At 38.9% G+C, this 17,662-nt stretch overlaps 1 protein-coding gene across 1 annotated transcript in view; it reads left to right on the top strand.

Moving 5' to 3' along the window:
- Nucleotides 1-17,662, top strand: part of FAM208A (family with sequence similarity 208, member A) — a 74,434-nt gene that overhangs the window by 24,063 nt on the left and 32,709 nt on the right. Inside the window, exons 6-11 of the mRNA XM_006862119.1 lie at nt 1,663-1,824; nt 2,699-2,823; nt 4,964-4,995; nt 5,700-5,805; nt 7,497-7,600; nt 7,680-7,783. Coding sequence (XP_006862181.1) covers nt 1,663-1,824; nt 2,699-2,823; nt 4,964-4,995; nt 5,700-5,805; nt 7,497-7,600; nt 7,680-7,783 — 633 coding nt within the window. The remainder of the gene's footprint in view (nt 1-1,662; nt 1,825-2,698; nt 2,824-4,963; nt 4,996-5,699; nt 5,806-7,496; nt 7,601-7,679; nt 7,784-17,662) is intronic.

Below are 17,662 nucleotides of genomic sequence, written 5' to 3'. Positions count from 1 at the left end.
CAAGATGGCCAAACTTCGTCTCTCATACTTTGGACATATTGTCAGGAGGGAACAATCGCTGGAGAAGGATGTCATGCTGGGTAAAATGGAGGATCGAGAACAAGAGGAAGACCCCCAACAAGATGGATCGGCCAGGTGGCATCATTGATGGGGTCAAGTGTGGCAGCGGTAGTGAGGTTGGCCCAGGATCGGACATTGTTTCGTTCTGCTTTGCATGGGGACGCTATGAGTTGGTTCCGACTCGATGGCACCTGACAACAACAACAACATATCTTTACCGGAGCAGATTGCCTAATCTTTCTCCCGCAGAACAGCTGGTAGTTTCGAACTGCTGACCTTGCGGTTCACAGCCTGATTTGTAACAACTATGCTACCACAGCTCCTTTAGTCGGATAGGTTTTTGTAAAAAAAAATTTCCCCCCAGTTTGTAGGTTTTCTTCTTATTTTTTAGAGAAGCTAGTTTGGTGTGCATAAGTGTTTAAGTTTTAGGATATCCTAGTCATTTTGTGTAGGAGGCCTGGTGTGGCGTTGTGGCTTAATGCGCTATTCTGTAAGGTTCTTTGAACCTCAAGGTCGGTGTTGGTGGTTCAAGCTCACCAACTACTCCTTGGAAAACCTATACAAGTTAACTATGGACTGGAACGGACTTGACAGTCCTGAACTACAACATTTCATTTATCTTATGCTGTTGAATTTTAAATTTTATTTGATAACTATTTATGCCAAAAATTAGGGCTCCTAAGTTTTCCATATTTTTTCTTAGTTTTAGGTTTTATATTTAAACCTTTGAACCATCTTCAGTTTGTTTTTGTATATGGTGTGAAGTGTATGGGTCATGTTTCATTTTTCTGTAAATGGATATCTAGTTTTCCCAGTTCCATATGCTAAAGGGATTGTCTCTTCCTCATTTAATGGATTTCAGCCCTTTGTCAAAGACCTTTCTCTTTAGGTGGAGAGAATTACTTCTAGGTTCTCAAATCTGTTGACTGGTACATGTATCTATCATCAGTTGTACCAATGTCAGGCTGTTTTACTACTTTGGTCTTGTAGTAGGTTCTGAGATTGGGAAGTATGAGGCCTTCTACTTTGTTCTTCTGTAGTAATGTTTTGCTTAACCAGATTCTGTCCTTTCTATGGAGTCCTGGTGTGGTGGCTGTAGGGTAAGCACTCGATTGCAAGGTTGTCTTGATCTGCAAGGTCAGTGGTTCAAATTCAACAGCCACTCCTCATATAGCTTATACAGTGTCGCTGTGAGTCAGAACTTACTCAATGGTATTTAACAACAACCACAATCCTTTCTGGTATAAAGTTGATGATTAGTTCTTTCCATTAGAAAGATATGTTTTAAAGTGGTTTATTTGTCATTTGTGATCTAATCTAATAATACTTAATGATCTTTAGAGTTTAAGGAAAGCAGACAGTGTGTTTAATAATGTAATATAGTTTAGTGAAAAGTGTTGTGAATACAATTTTTATTTTCTTGTTAACATCAATTTTTTTCAGTGTTTAAAGTCTGCTTAATATTACTTCTTCAATACTGATAATGTTGGATTTGCTTTATTATCGGATTTTAGAGATGATTGATAAAGAAATATTTTATAATGTTAATGTTATGCAGTTAATAGGTTTGAGTGGAAACTTACCAAGTTTTCTCTATTTTAGGGTAAAATAAAGAGTATATATGACCCCATGGGAGTAAAAAGTATGGAATCTGTGTTAAATAAAAGTGCTTTGGATCCAACACCAAAGCATGAATGTCACATGTCAAAGAATGCTAACAGAATTACTTCACTTTTGGCTTACAGGGCCTATGAGCTTACTCAGGTAGGTGCTTGGAACCATTTTAATTTTATAATTTAATTTCTCTGTGTCACCAGATTTTTCAGAATGTCCCTGCTTTAGTGACTTTTACCATCATACCAGTCTGTACTCTAGTTTCTATACATCACTGCTAGGTAGGTACCTTCTAGACTCAGTTGTCTCTCACTCCTGTTTATTCAGTGTTTTCAATAGCTCAGAACCTTGCAGGAGCTTTTCTGCCGCCTTAGCTTAGTTCTCCCTGCCTGTATAGACAGTGAGCTGCAACCTGGTGTTTGAAGCCTTGGTTTCTCCTGACCTGTAAAGATTACCTGTCCATCCTTAAAACTCCTTGGACTACCTTTATTCTTACTGTTTTGGTAGATACTTTGTTATTAATATTTTCCTAAGATGCAAACTTACCTTAGAATTAATTTTTAAAACTTTATTCACTTGTAATAAGTGTACAGTCACCTACACATATGTAAGAATGCAACATTTGTTGAGATTTCGTTATTGTTCTGTTTTTAGATGATTGTTCTTTTTAACAAACATAAAAGATGTATATATATATATATATGTTGTTAAGTGTTGTCGAGTCAGTTCCGACCCCTAGTGATCCTGTGTAGGGTTTCTGAGGAGTGGCTGATGCGCTCGAACTGCTGACCGTGCAGTTCAAACCAGCCTTTTGGTCCAGCACATTAACCCACAGCGCTACACCAGGACTCCTAAATTAATATAAGGTGCAAATTATTTTAACTAAATTGAGAAGCAGTGTTCTAAAGACATTTCCTGTCACAGACACTGACATGATATTAAATTTTTCAGAAATGAGATCAAATTTAAAGTTCCCACTCGGTACTTTTTACTTTAAGTTAATTTTGCATTTTATTAATTTTAGTATTATTTTTATGAGTATGGCTTTGATGAGCTAAGGCGAAGACCCAGACATGTTTGTCCATATGCAGTCGTGTCTTTTAATTACAAAGATGATGCACAAGCTCCGAAGTTTATTCCGTCATCACGGTAAGACTTATGTATAAGTTTTAGACAGTGTCCAGAATTGTATTATGGCATATGTAATATTCTACTGAGTTAGAAGAAATTATCTTTTTCCTATTTTGAAATTAGAAAAAAAATTTTAATTTGCCTTAATTAATTAGATATTTGTGTTCATGATGATTTTCAAAAGTTCAGGGTGAAGAATAGACACTTGGGCTACATGGAAATAGAAGCTAAAAGTTACTTAAACCTTATCTGACTAACCTTTTTTTCTTGACATTGAAGGTTTATGTAGTTGAGTAAAGTTTTTAGAAGTGAAATTTTGTGTATTACCTATGCTGAAAATAGTGAGCTTCTACAAAAGATGCCTAGGCTCCATTTGAAATCATTTATATAATATCTTTAGATGATATTGTTGTTATGTGCTGTCGGGTCGGTTCCGACCCATAGCGACCCTGTACAGGGTTTCCGAGGGTGTAAATCTTTACGGGAGTAGAATGCCTCATCTTTCTCCTGCAGAGCAGCTGATAGTTTCGAACCGCTGACCTTAAGGTTCGCAGCCCGATTCGTAACCACTACGCTACCAGAGCTCCTTTTAGATGATATTATGCATTTGTAATATTTAAATGCCTCTAGGTAATTCTAGTTTTCAGTCAGCATTGAGTGTCATTATTCAGTTTCTTTCAAGCTCTAAATAGGAAGTAACCAAACACAAAGCTGTACTCTTTCCTTTATCCCATATGGTGATTTCAGGGAATGTATGACATAAGTAGATTTTGTAAATTTGATATATGTAGGTGAAATGTCTACTTATTTTTAATTTGTTACCCATACATATTTGAAGTCATACATAACATCAGTTAATTTAGAAATACTACTGTTTTAAAAAGACATTTCATGAAATGCTTATGTACATTTTTGAGATTGACTTCACTGCCCATTTTCTAGGCCATACTATATTCTATTTGTTTGAAGTAATACTTTTTTATGTCAGTGAATAAAACTGGAAACCATTCATAGCTACAAGTACCAGTTTACATAATAATCAAGACAATGTTTTTTTTTTTCATTTTTTTTTTATGATTCCCATGATATGCACGTTTAGTATGGTACCTTTCAAAACTGATGTTTAAAAGACCTCTGACACTTATGATCATGAAATTATGCCCCTAGGGAAAAGGACTCGCTGATATTTTCTTAGCCTTCTCTTTGATTCTGTAAGATGACCTCCATATCATTTTAAATAAGCATTGATTGTGTATCTTCGCTGTACCTTGAATGTGCCCAAAGTTCTCCTGTCTAATGTCCTCTGCATTTGCTGTTACCTTCCTTTCCCCAAATTTCTGTAAAGTTGACTCCCACATTTTCTTGAGATATCTCCTTAAGGCTCCCCCTATCACTGTTGGCATCCTTAATTTCTTTTTTTAAGCCCCTATCACCTTATGTGTCTGGAGTCCTGGTGTGGCAGTGTAGGATAAACACTAGACTACTTGATTACAAGGTCGGCTATTCAAATTCACCATCCTCTCCTCAGAAACCCTATACAGGGTTTTCAACTCAACGGCAGTTAAAAGAAGCACTTTTTATGTCTCTATTTTCTCCATAGCACTTAAAACTGTTTTCATTTAGTAGATAGTATATTTGCTTTTTGATTGTTAAGTCTTCCTCATCAGATTGTCAGCTCTGTAAAAGCAGGAATTTTATTCTGGTTATCCCTTTGACTTTATTGCTTAGAACTGTGCCTGTTAAATAATTGTTGTTGTTAAATGCTATTGAGTTGGTTCCAATTCATAGCGACCCTGTATAGGGTTTCGGTGGCTGTAAATATATGCAGAAGCAGAACGCTTCATCTTTCTCCTGAGGTGGACTCAAACAACAGACCTTGTGGTTCATAGTCCATTGATTATCCTACAGAGCTATAGTGCTCCCCTGGTAAGTAGTAGGAGCTTAGTAAATATTGAAAGAAATAACAAATATATTTAAATGTTTATTGAGATTGTTTATTTTAAAAAACTCTTTTCTCTTTATTCTGGTGGATATTTTTTGGGAAAAAAAATAGCTTCCTTAAATTTGGAGAATGATAAAAATAGCACTGTGTCTAGATCCTGAATGCTCACTTTCCTGCTGTTAGTAATACATTTCTTTTTTCAAAATTTATTTGTAGATGTAGTAGCTTTAATGCAGATAGAAACACAGGTAAGATGTTTTTCTTTTACTTTTGTAAGTTGAAAGAATAAGTTCATAATAGCAAAACATCAGTAAGTAAATGCTTTGTTTATATTATGAATGAGAATTAAAAAAAAAAGATCTTGACAACACCATGTTTATGATGTAGCATCAACATTTGGTGGTCCAAGGATAATATTTTCTTTAGCGGTTACTGCTACGGGGAATAAAGTTTTTTAACGCTTTAATTGAAAAAATAAAAGTATAGCAGATTGTACATGTCAGCCTTTTAACAATTAAATTTGTCAGAGAGGCTTAGGATTTAGGTGAAATAATCAAAGAAGAAAAAATGTTGATGTTTACTGTCTTCCAAGTGTCTCTGCCATGAAAAGAGAGCTATTAGAAGATACAGAAATAGTGGGCATGTATCTAGTTAACCAGTCTGTGAAGGAAAGAAGAGGGTAGTAATTATATTGTCTTTGTTCCTCGGCTTTCTGATATTGAGGACATTTAGACAGAAAATCTTGTTCTTTGCAGCTGGAATGATTTTCTATAGTGAAAAAGTACCTATAACAAAAACCCTAATATTTGCACTCGCATGTAAATGTCAAACTTTGATTTTTTTTCTTCTTAAATCTTATTTCTAGGTGTTTTTCTGTGTACTTCTAGTAAACTTACATTTATCTCTCTTGGTTGCTGTGACACTGAATTGCATCATTATTATTTTTATTTAGATAAATTTAACTATACCTTGTGGAAAGGCCAGCTTTTAAACAAAGGAAAACTTTTGTGTTCTATTTCTCTGAGATCAGCCACTCGTGCTTTTTTGCCTATCAAGCTGTAAGTATGTTACACGATTAAGAAAATAGCAATTCTTGGTTGCAAATTTTATCAGTTTATTCTTTAGCTTTTCTTTCTAATTTTTTAATATTTAAATTATATTTTGTCTATAATATAAGAACTTAAATATAAATGTTGGGTTTTTTTTTAGAAAAAAGTTGGTTCTGATGACTTTAGAAAGTTTATTAGCAAAATGAGCTTTGTGTTTCTCTGTAACAAGAAAAAAAGAAACCCAAGTCTGTTGCTAGCTAGTTCATTTCAACTCATAGTGACCCTTTAGGACCCAATAGAACTGTCCCATGGGGTTTTCAAGGCTGTAACTTATAGGAATCCAGCTATCACATCTTTGTCCTGCAGAACGACTGATGGGTTCAAACCACCGACTGTATTCAATGCAGCAGAGTACTTTACGCACTTGTCACCAGGGATCCTTGTATTTCTCTGCAGGATAACTAGTCATTAAGTTTTATGGTCTGCATTTTTTCCTTAGTGGTTTTAAAGTTTTATCCTAATTGGATTTTGTGTTTATGTTTTAGCAATTTGAACATGGTAGTTTTAAAAGTACCAGTTCTTTGTTAGAGCTTTGATGTAGTGAGTTTTTAAATATATAGGCTGCCTTCAGTTTTGTGCAATATAGGTTACAAAGATAGCGACTCTACGAGACAAAGTAGAACAACTTCACAGGGGTTTTCAAGGCTGTAAGTCTTTACTGAAGCAGACTGCTACTACGTCTTTCTCCTGTGAGTGGCTGGTGTATTTGAACCGACCACCTTTGGTTAGCAGTCGAGCATTTAACCACTGCCCCACCAGTGCTCCTTTGTGTTAAAGTGTTGTAGTATGCTGTCTAGTCATTTCCAACTGATAACAACCCTGTGTACAGTTTTCAAGAGCAGCTGGTGGCTTTGAACTGCCGACCTTATAATTACCAATCCAGTGCTTATCTTAAAGCACTGCACCAGGGCTCTGTGCTATAAATTTGTTGTTGTTGTTAAGTGCCGTTGAGTCGATTCTGACCCATAGTGACCCTGTATAGGGTTTCCAAGGAGCAGCTGGTGAGCTTGAACCACTAACCTTGCAGTTCAAATGACTTTGCAGTGTGATGCAGAAGCTCACAGCGCCACACCAGGACTCCATGCTGTGAAGTAGGAGGCTGTAAAATGATCTTTTACTTCCTCTAGTAAGCATCAGGCCCTTCTTAAGTGTTTGAAAAAAGACCTGTTGGTATTATGGTTATTAAGCCATGACTGCTAACTGAAAAATCAGGATTTTGAATCTACCAGCCACTCTTGGGGGAAAGATACAGCAGCCTATTTCTGTAAAGAGCCTAACCTTGGAAACATTAGGGGGCAGTTCTAGTCTGTCATAAAGGGCCACTTCACTGACTCTACAACAATGGGTTATTATGGGTAAGGGTTTCAAAATTATTTTAGTAGTTTATAATTAAATTTGCCTTTAATAAAATATGTTTAGTAAAATTGGCTTATAGGAGTGACTTAAAGATGGAAGGTTGGGAATATTGCCAGGCTGTCTATCTCTGTATACATCAGGACTTCCCGTATCGAATCCTCTTTAGCATAAGAAGGGATATTAATAAATATATCCTTCTCCATCATGTTTACTTTTTTTGATAACATTTTTAGAGTAAAAATATAGCTAAGGCAACTATACTTTTTTTTTTTTTTTTTTTTCAGTCCTGAAAAGTTAGATGTTGAAACAGTAATGAGTATTGATCATCTGAAACAGAAAATATCTCCTGCATTGTTTTATAAGGAAATATACTTAGGTCCAAATGAAGGTAAAGTAATTTAATTTTGCTTAAATATATAAGAATAGTCTCAACTTCAATACTTACTTTGTATTTTTTCCAATGGCAGTTTTGAAGAATGGAATGTATTGCAGCCTATATGAAGTCGTAGAAAAAACAAGAGTTGGGAGTAATATGGAGAGTTTACTGCAAAAACTAGAGAGAGAAAAGCTTGTAAGTTTTTAAAATAGTCTTTATCCTCCCTTAGAAATATTTCTTTTTGTAGGTGATCATACTGTTATTTCAGTTCTTTTTATTTTTGCCTTTTAAAGTACTGCAAGTTTTTTTGCTGTTAGCATTTAGTAAATGATGATTACTATGCATCTAGTATACTTCCTTTTGGCCATGACACTAGACTTGCAGACCAGTTTTCCCATGGGGTGTCTTTATTTGACTTTTTGATTATGAATTTGATATTTAACAAATATTTATAGAATATCATTTTCTTATCGAAGATACATAGTTCAGTAGTGAATGAGCCAAAAACTCTTTTTTTTTGGATTATGCAGAATGATTAATGAAGTTAAGTCAGATGTAACTCAGATGTGTGTACACATACACATAAATACATTTATTATGGTTGAAATACTTTTTCTTTGCATTTCTTACTTTCTTCAGAAAGCCTGCTTATGATAAAAATATTCTTCATCACCAAAATTTACTTGTCTTCTGAGTTCACATAGTGAAATTTTAGTTAGTAGTGTTGGGTATTTAGGGATATATACATTGAGTTATTCAAATCTATTTGGTTCTTAACATTCGTTTGGAGGGTCTAGCTGGTGAGCTAGAAAATTAAATACTGGTCCAGTGTCTGATAATAGGAATTGAGGTAAGGGGAATACTGGTAAGTGTTCTTTACCTGAGAAAGTATTATAGTAGGATTTGAGGAAGTGTGAATCTTCGCAAAATCAAGAAGTAAAAAGAAATCTCAGGTCTTACTGGGCACTGCGATCATACAAGATTGTGTTATCAAATTTAATTAAACTACCTGTTTTATATTTTATATATTGTTGTAAAGTGCTCTGGAGTTAGTTCCAACTCATAGCAACCCTGTATAGCGTTTCCAAGGAGCGACTGGTAGGTTTAAAATGTTGTCTTGGGGTTAGCAATCCTAGTGCTTATTCTACAGCGCCATGCCAGGTCTCTGTTTTTCTTCATAATTCTTATAATATTGGAGTTATATTGGGGAGTGACTTTTGTTTTGTTTTCCTTATTAACTTAAAAATGTTTATTATAACATACTTATAATAATACCTGGTGTGGTGCTGTAGAATAATGCTCTGGACCAAAAGTGTAAACTGCAAGGTCAGTGGTTCAAACACACCAACTGCTCCTTGGAAACCTTACACAGGGTTGCTACGGGTCGGAACCGACTCAGTGGCACTTAACAATATAATACCACATAAGTTATTTTATCAATATTTACATATATACTCTGGTAGCGTAGTGGTTACGAATCGGGCTGTGAACCTTAAGGTCAGCGGTTCGAAACTACCAGCTGCTCCGCGGGAGAAAGATGAGGCTTTCTACTCCTGTAAAGATTTACACCCTCGGAAACCCTGTACAGGGTCGCTATGGGTCGGAACTGACTTGACGGCACTTAACAACAACAACATATATACTTTAGTGACATCAGTTACATTCTTTAAGTTGTGCAGCCGTTTTTACTGAGGAGTTTTTGGTTTTTAATATTTATTTTTACAAAATTTTATCATAAAATATGAAATACTCTAGATCAGAGATAGATTCTTCATTAAGTATTAGTATGTCACAGTAAACTATAAATGTGTTATTCCACTTTGTCCCCGTCCTTATCCCTAGGCAATGCACTTCATAGTGGAGAGATGAGGAAAATGATTTTTTCTTTTTTTAAAAAGGAGTTGGCATCCTTCTTCCTCCCCTGAAAGTCTCATAAAAATGCAATGGGGTTGATGTGGTGCTGCTGTGCTCACCCAGGCCCAGTCCTAAGCAGCATCAGATGAGGGACGAATATTTATGTTGAATGAGACCGCTCTTCTCCCTCTACCTGTGGGGCCCCTTGCTTTCTCTCCCCCTTGCCTTGCCACTGGTGTGTGATGGGGGCAAGGCCAGAAATGCAGCCTGGCCTGACTTTGCTTGTCCTATCCCTGCTTCTTGGCATCGGTGGTAGCGTGATCCTGTGATGGAGCAGTCATCCCTTGCCTGTCTTCTGGGTGGCAGGACTTGGCTCTGTGATGTGGTGGCAAGGCCGTCCCACCCTCTGCACTGCTCCTTCCCCAGGTTTTGCTTGTGTCTCCGCTGCCCTTTGGCGATGCCCCTGGAGTGCTCCAGGTCATCCTACAGTCGCCTGAGGACAAGTGGTGGCATTGTCATTCCTATTCCCAGCCGTACTCTTTGGATCACTGCTGCCCCATGGTGCGGGGAGCCAAAGACAGTCGAGTTGGTTGGCAAAATCTTGTTGGGCATCCCTCGTGGGGAAGGTGCTGCACCTGCTCTTCAGTGTGCCAGCGTGCTTTGGGAAGCCGTCGTTTCGCCTGAGAAGAGAGGAGGCCATGTGTGATTTCCTGGTCCCTTGATGTGCCTCCTGAAATCACCCTTGGGGCATTCCCAGTCATATAGCAGTGCACATGGGGGCCCCAGCCCCAGAAACTGCAGCCATGGAGGCTGCCCCTCACACTTGGGGGTGCAGTGGAATATTGGACCTTGCTTTGTGGGGGAGACCTTAATCGCAGCGTTTGCCTGTGTTTCTTTTTTCTTCTCGAATCTGGCCTTCAGGAGAAAGAAAGAACCAGGTAAAAACTTCAACCTGCCAGGCATTCCCTCTTCTTCCCCCCTCCTTGAGGCCTTCTCCAGAGTTTAATCTGGCCTTGAGGGTGTAGTGAGGAAAAATGAGAGAGGGGGGGCAAAAAAAGAGCAATGGGCCTGAGATACTAACAGTAACCCTTTGCTACTTAATACTTAAATAAAATCTCTCCGATAACCATTTGTTGTTGTTGTTAAGTGCTTTGGAGTTGGTTCCGACTCATAGCGACCCTGTATAGAGTTTCCTAGGCATGTCTGATGGGCTTGGACCACCCACCTTTCAGTTCAGACCAACCTGGCAGTCTAGTGCATTAACTCACATTGCCACACCAGGACTCCTCCAAGAGCTGTCAGTAGACCTAGACCCAAACCAAATCAAACCCACTACCATCGAGTCTGTTTCTACTCATAGCAGCCTTATACAGTGTTTATAAGACTGTAAATTTTTATGGAAGCAGATAGCCTCCTCCTTCTCCCTGAAATGGCTGTTGGGTTTGAACTTCTGGCCTTGAAGTTAGCAGTCCAGCTCCTCACTCACCCATAGCACCACCAGGGCTCCTTAAGTAGACCTCTCTGGGACTCATCTGTCTTTGAGGAATAAGTACCTTGGGAGATAGCATTCTTATCTTCCTAGCACTGTGGGGCTTAGCCTAGAGACAGTCTGTATCATAACCAGTAGCCACTATGCCATGCTCACTTGGCCCTCTCAGAGAACTAAGAGAAGTTTTATTATCCTTTTGGATCAGAGCAATTAACTAAGTAAAATATTACAGAGTGAGTTCTTGCTTTATGTGTAGCGTAAAATATTTCCAGGGGCTGTGAAGGCAAACATTCCCTTTCATACACATTCCCTTTCATACAAACATCCATATCATACACATATCCACATATCTGGAGACTAGGGTTTTTGCAACACTGAGAAACCCAGGTGTGTTAGTGAATATTTGTTGCTGTTGTTAAGTGCCATTGGTTCTGATCCATAGCAACCCTGTATAAGATTTCCGAGGAACAGCTGGTGAGCTTGAATACTTTATTGGACATGACATGGATCTCATGTCCAAGAAGCATCTCACAAGTGTATCGATAAGTCCAAAAATAAGCTTTGATCATATGGTGATTAGGACGTGTAAGTACTCTTTGAGACACACACTCCCTCACCTGGGGGTAAATACCTCTTCCAAAATAGCCACTTTTCTAAGGAACTGAGAGGTGCCCCTGCTAACGATTAAGACCAGAGTCTGGTATTATAAGGTGTGGTCATTGACTCACCCTTGAAAGCTGTTGTTCAGAGCATCCTCTGAAACAGCTGAAATTTTACTTGGCAGCATGTGCCTCAACCTTCCATGCTCTCCCTCCCCCATCCTCTTGCCTTGCTACCTTGTGTTGTTAAGTGCCATCAAATTGGTTCCGACCCATAGTGACCCTGTATAAGGTTTCTGAGGAGCAGCTGGTGTGCTTGAAACACTAACTTGCAGTTCAAACAGCTTTGCAGTCTGGTGGATTAGCCCACAGTGCCACATCAGGACTCCTTGTAAGTGCTACTAAATTGTTGAACATCTGCTATCCTCAGCTCTAAAAAGGGAAACTCCTCAACTAAGAAAAACAAGCCCAACATGAAAAATCTCCAAGGAAGTTGTATTTCCCTACAGGGAGATAGAAAAATAAGTGAAATTATATTTGATACCTGTTTGGGCTATTGATAAGCCAATTATTTGAAGTTGAACTTAATATATTAAAAAAAGAGACTTTGCTGTGAATGTTCTTGTACATATCTCCTGGTACACATGAAAAAAGAGGATTTCTGTACGGTGTTTATCTGGGAGCATGGTAACTCTATAGGATAAATATTGTACTATAAACCATAGGTTGGTGGTTCAAGCCCACCAGCTGCTCTGTGGGAGAAAGATGAAGGCTTCTACTCTTGAAAAGATTTACAGCCCCATAGAGTTGCTATGAGTATGAACCTATTTGTTGTTGTTGTTAAGTGCCGTCGAGTCGGTTCCGACCCATAGCGACCCTGTACAGGGTTTCCGAGGGTGTAAATCCTTACGGGAGTAGAAAGCCTCATCTTTCTCCCGCGGAGCGGCTGGTAGTTTCGAACCGCTGACCTTAAGGTTCGCAGCCCGATTCGTAACCACTACGCTACCAGAGCTCCTTATGAACCTATTTAGTGGCACTTAATAACAAGGTATATATCTAGAAATGGATGATTGATTCATAACATGTATGTGCATAACTGGATTTACAAGCGAATGCCATTTTATTTTCTTAATTGGTTGTGCCAGTTTGTACCCCACATTAGCAGTCAATTTTATCTCATAAGTTATTGATATAGTCAGATTTAGGCAAAAATTTGTCAGTCTGATAGATGTGAAATAGTATTTGATATTCCATGACTTGTCCATGCATCACTCCTATCTCCTCCTTTGTCTTCACATGGCCTGTATCTGTGTCTCTAACAAGAGATATGTTGGATTAGGGCCACTCCTACTCTAGTATTGTTGTTCTTAAGGGCCATCGTGTCAATCCCAACCCATAGTAACACTGGGTTTCCAAGGAGCAGCTGGTAATCTTGAGCTGCAGGTCTTGAAAGTACTCTAATATAATCTCATTGTTAATTTACTAATATAACCTCATGTTAATTTAACTAATCAACTGTTCCAAGACTGTGTTTTCAAAAGTCACACATTCACAGGGCTAGTGCTGTAGGATTTCAGTATATCTTGGCACACAATTCAGTACACCACACAGTCTTGTTTGTGTTTTTGTTAGATTTATTCCCAGATTCTTACATTTTTTGTTGGTGTTGGAAATGATAGTCCTAATTTCAATACATTTTCTCTTGGGTACATAGAAATGTAATTGATATTTATATATTGATATTATCTGTTCACTTATATACATTTTGGGGGGTTTCTATAGAGATTTCACTATTTTGAAATAACATGCTGCCTTATTTTTCTTAGTACTGCTATAACAAATACCACAAGTGGATGACTTTAGTGAGAAGTTTGTTTTCTCACAGCTTGTTAATTGTCGTCAAGGATACTAGAAGTCTGAATTCAGGGTGCCCGGTCTAAGGGAAGGTGCTCTTGTCTGTTCTCTTTCAGCTTCTCTTTTCCTTGGTCTCCATAGTGTGTCAGTTTTTCTCTCCCTTTCTTCTTTAATACCTCAAAAATGAGTAGTTTAAGACACACCCTACTGATACAACCTCTTTGATAAGACAAGGAAAACCTGTTCCTAAATGGGATTGTGTCCACAAATACAAAACCCAAACCCCACTGCCAGTGAGTTGATACCAACTTACAGCGGCTTTCCATGGGGTTTCTGAGACTGTTAAGTCTCCATGGGAGCAGACAACTTCATCTTTCTCCCGCAGAGTAGCTGGTAGGTTTGAATCGCTGACCTTGTGGTTAGTAGCCCTAACCTACAGTACCACCAGGGATCCTTATTGACAAGTATAGAGGTTACTTACGGTTTACAACATTTTTTGGGGGGAGGGGGCACAATTAAATCCGTAATAAATGATGTGTTTTTTTTTCTTTCTGGTCTTTATAGTTTTTTCTTACATCAATTTACAGTCTTGGATCTCTAGTACTATGTAGAATAAAAGTAGTGATTGTAGGCATTCTTGTTTTTTTTTATTTCAAGTGAGGCATTTCTAACTTTTCACCATTAAAGTAGGAAGTCTGCAGTAGGTTTTTCATAGTGCCACAGTTTTTATCATGTTTTTATTTTTTGCATTTATCAAGATGGTTATATGGTATTTTTCCATGTAAACTTGAATTGAACTTCTTACTGTTTCATCACTGTTAAACAGCCCCTATACTCTTTTCTTAGAACTTAGTTTTTTATTTTTAATTCTGACTTTTGTTTGAACGTTTTGTTTAGGAATTTTTTTATGACAATGGGTGATATTTGCCTACAGTTTTTATCTGTTATACTGTCCTTGTCTAGTTTTTATCAACATTATACATATACTGGACCTTCCCAGAATGAAGTAGTGTGTTTTCATTTTCTTTTCTTTGCAAAGGGTAAGTACGGAACTCTTAATGAGTTTGTGGTGATTTTAAGGCATTGATTCAATTTATGTAATAGTTAAACATTGTGGCTTTCTATTCCATATGTTACTTTTGTGGTGATGTTGCTGGTAAGTGTCATGGAGTTGGTTTTGACTTATAGCAACCCTGTATAGAGTTTCCAAGGAGGTACTGGTACATTTAGTTTTAGAAAGTGTCCCCTGAGCACTGCTTTATCTGTGTCCCAAAGATTTTGGCATTTGTTAAGTTTTCATTCTTGCTTGATTTGAGGAATTTTTTTAATGTTTTTTTTTTCCCTTTTTTCTATGACCTGGTGGTGTTTAAGCAGGTATTAATCAGTTTTCATGTATTTGTTTTTCTTCCCTTTTTTAATGTTCTGATTATTGATTTCTAATTCTATAGTGCTTTGATCTGACAAGGTGCTTTGTTAGTATTCGTTTTACAATGCCTTTTCTTGTCTTTCTCTTGCTTTTTGCCTTAAAGTCTGTTTAAGCAGCAATTAATAAAACTACTTCTTTTTTTTTTTTTAATGTTTTATTGTGAATTATGTGATAGTTTACGTGGGAGAACGTTAGCTTTACATTCATCCTATTGTGTATCATTTCCTTGCCATAGCTACAATCTCCTCCATGGATCATCATCCAACCAAAGGGTACACCCTGCAAGCCTGTCACCCAGTCATCAGCACACAGCCCCTCTTCGCCCTCTGGGTCTATAGTTCCCAGCCGCTCCATCTCTCCATGTCATTGTCTCCACCTCCATCTCTGGTGTCACTGCCTCTCTGGGTTGTTGTTGTTGTTAAGTGCTGTCGAGTCGGTTCCGACCCATAGCGACCCTGTACAGGGTTTCCGAGGCTGTAAATCTTTACAGGAGCAGAATGCTTCATTTTTTTCCCACTGAGTGGCTGGTAGTTTCGAACTGCTGGCCTTAAGGTTCGCAGCCCGATTCGTAACCACTACGCTACCAGAGCGCCTTAGGGTCCTGCTATCCGCTCGTCTCCCTTGGTGGTCCCAGGGACCTCCCAGCTCCTAGACTGCAAAGTTAATCACTCCCCTCCTTTTGCTACAAAACTTCTACCTTTACATTCTCAACCCTCACCATCAGTCCTGTAAACATTCACTCTGTTGAATCACAAGAGACCCATCTGCATCTCCTTTCATCATCCCTGCCCAGTGGAGCTACTACCCAGTGGAGATTCTACCTTCCTCCAAGCCCTCTGGATTTAGGTTCTCTCTTGAAAGCTTGTAAGCCACTCACTTCTTGCCTTTGTAACACCCCCCCCCCCCCTTGTTTTTCGGTAGCCAGTGTGTCCAGGATGCCCATCCCTATCTATTCTGTGTATGGAGGGTTGTAGTAATGATCCTCGCTGTAAAGATTTGTTCCCTCTTTTGAGCTACTGTCTTCATAGGTGTAGGTCACATTCATCAAATTGTATCAGATTACTCTTTTTTTTTTTCTCTTCTTTCGTCTTCTAGTTGAGCTCTGATCATCCAGTCTTTGAAGCCAGGTCAAGTGGATATTATCTGCAAGTGTGGGTGTTCTTGTGCATATGCCCTCTCTTCTTAGCAGCTGGACACTTCACTCTCCACTCTAGTCCTCTGTACCTTTGTCACTGACTCTGGGCTCAAGAGTCCCCAGATCTTTTCACGCTGCTGGCCAACCAGGTCTCCACCTGTGTTCACAGAAGTCTGTTGAACGTTGTGGGGCTTAACTCTCTGCTTCATTGCTGTTTTCCCCTCACTTCCCCTTGTCGGTGGCGAACGTGGTCACCAATCAGAGCATGTATTCCCATTGAGTCTTAGTCTTAGGGAGGAGGTTTACCCTGAGGGGACACGAACACTTTCCTTGATGTCTCCTGGGCGAGCAACTTGGCTTGTTCTTGTAGTAATCAGTTGGTCTGCCATTATTGTTTTGTATTTTTCCTGTGGGTTTTTCTTTCAAGAAGTATCTTTTGTTCTTCTAGCTACTCCAGGATGGTTTGCTTATCCTTACAAGTGGAGATTTCCCACCTCAGAAGATTCTGTATGCTGTTCAAGATCCCACCTATGGTCTTATGTAATACAGAGACTCCGCAGGAAGCTTTCTTCACTGGGCACATTGTAGCCCCATTTTAGGTATTCCTAAATAGGCAGTTAATAAGCAGAAGACGGATTTACAAGCTTTCTGTAGTGATACTTCTGGCTATTCCTTTCTCTCTCCCTCAAGTGTCTTATTTTATATTATGGTATGTCAGGAAAACCAAGTGTCAAAAGACATTAAGCATCTTAACATTTCCCCCCTTTTACCTCATGCCGACCATTTCTCAATCCCTGTACCCCAGAGCCCTGTTGTTCCAAGGTTGTACATACATCATTATTTACCTCTGTCTCGCTTGAACTTCACATTCATCCTATCGTATTTCATTTCATTGCAATGATTAAAATCCCCTCCATGCATCAGTAAATAACCAAAGGATACACAGGTCCACCCTTCTGGGAGTCAGCAAACAGCCCCTTTCCCTCCCTGAGTCCCGTGTCCCCAGCCACTCCATCTGTCCATGTCATCATCACTGCCTCCGTGGCTTCACTGCCTCTCTGGGTAGGGTCATGTTTTCCGCTGTTCTCACTTGATGGTCCCAGGGACCGCCGCTCCTGGGCTGCAAAATCACTCCCTTCCTTTTGTCCAAAAAAAAAAAATATCTACCTCAACATTTCTGACTCTCTCAGTCCTGATGGTAATTATTTCCTGTTGTACCACAAGAGTCTTATCCCCATTTCCTTTTGCCACCCTGGTCCCAACACTTTGGAAATCCTTCAGTGGAGGTTCTACCTACCCCTGCCCTGTCTGGAACTAGGCTCCCTCTTTCTTGAAAGCTTGTAATCCAAGTTATTTCTTGCCTTTTTAGCCTCCCTCCCCCATTTTGGGTTTGGGTGATTTCTAGCCCCCTTTAAGGTATTCCAATCAGTTATAGGCTGAAGATGGGCTTACAAGCTTTCTATTATGACGTTTCTGGTTATTCCCTGCCCTCTCCCCAGGTGTCTGTTTCACAGTCGCAGCCAAGGGAAACCAAGATTCAAAAGATAGCTAAGCATCCTAACATTACTCCCCTCTTTTACCCTTTCAGATCATGCTCAATCCCTGTATCCTGAAACCCTGTTATTCCAAGGTTGTTGTGCATACATCATCATTTATGTCTGTCCCACTAGGTGACATGCAAACCTGCCTAACTCTTCTCCCATCCACCTTGTTCTTC

This window comes from Chrysochloris asiatica, unplaced genomic scaffold (assembly GCF_000296735.1).
Source record: "Chrysochloris asiatica unplaced genomic scaffold, ChrAsi1.0 scaffold00046, whole genome shotgun sequence".
Lineage (NCBI taxonomy): Eukaryota > Metazoa > Chordata > Mammalia > Afrosoricida > Chrysochloridae > Chrysochloris > Chrysochloris asiatica.
The sequence above is the reverse complement of the archived record's forward strand: the minus strand, read 5'-3'. Positions and strand labels throughout refer to the sequence as shown.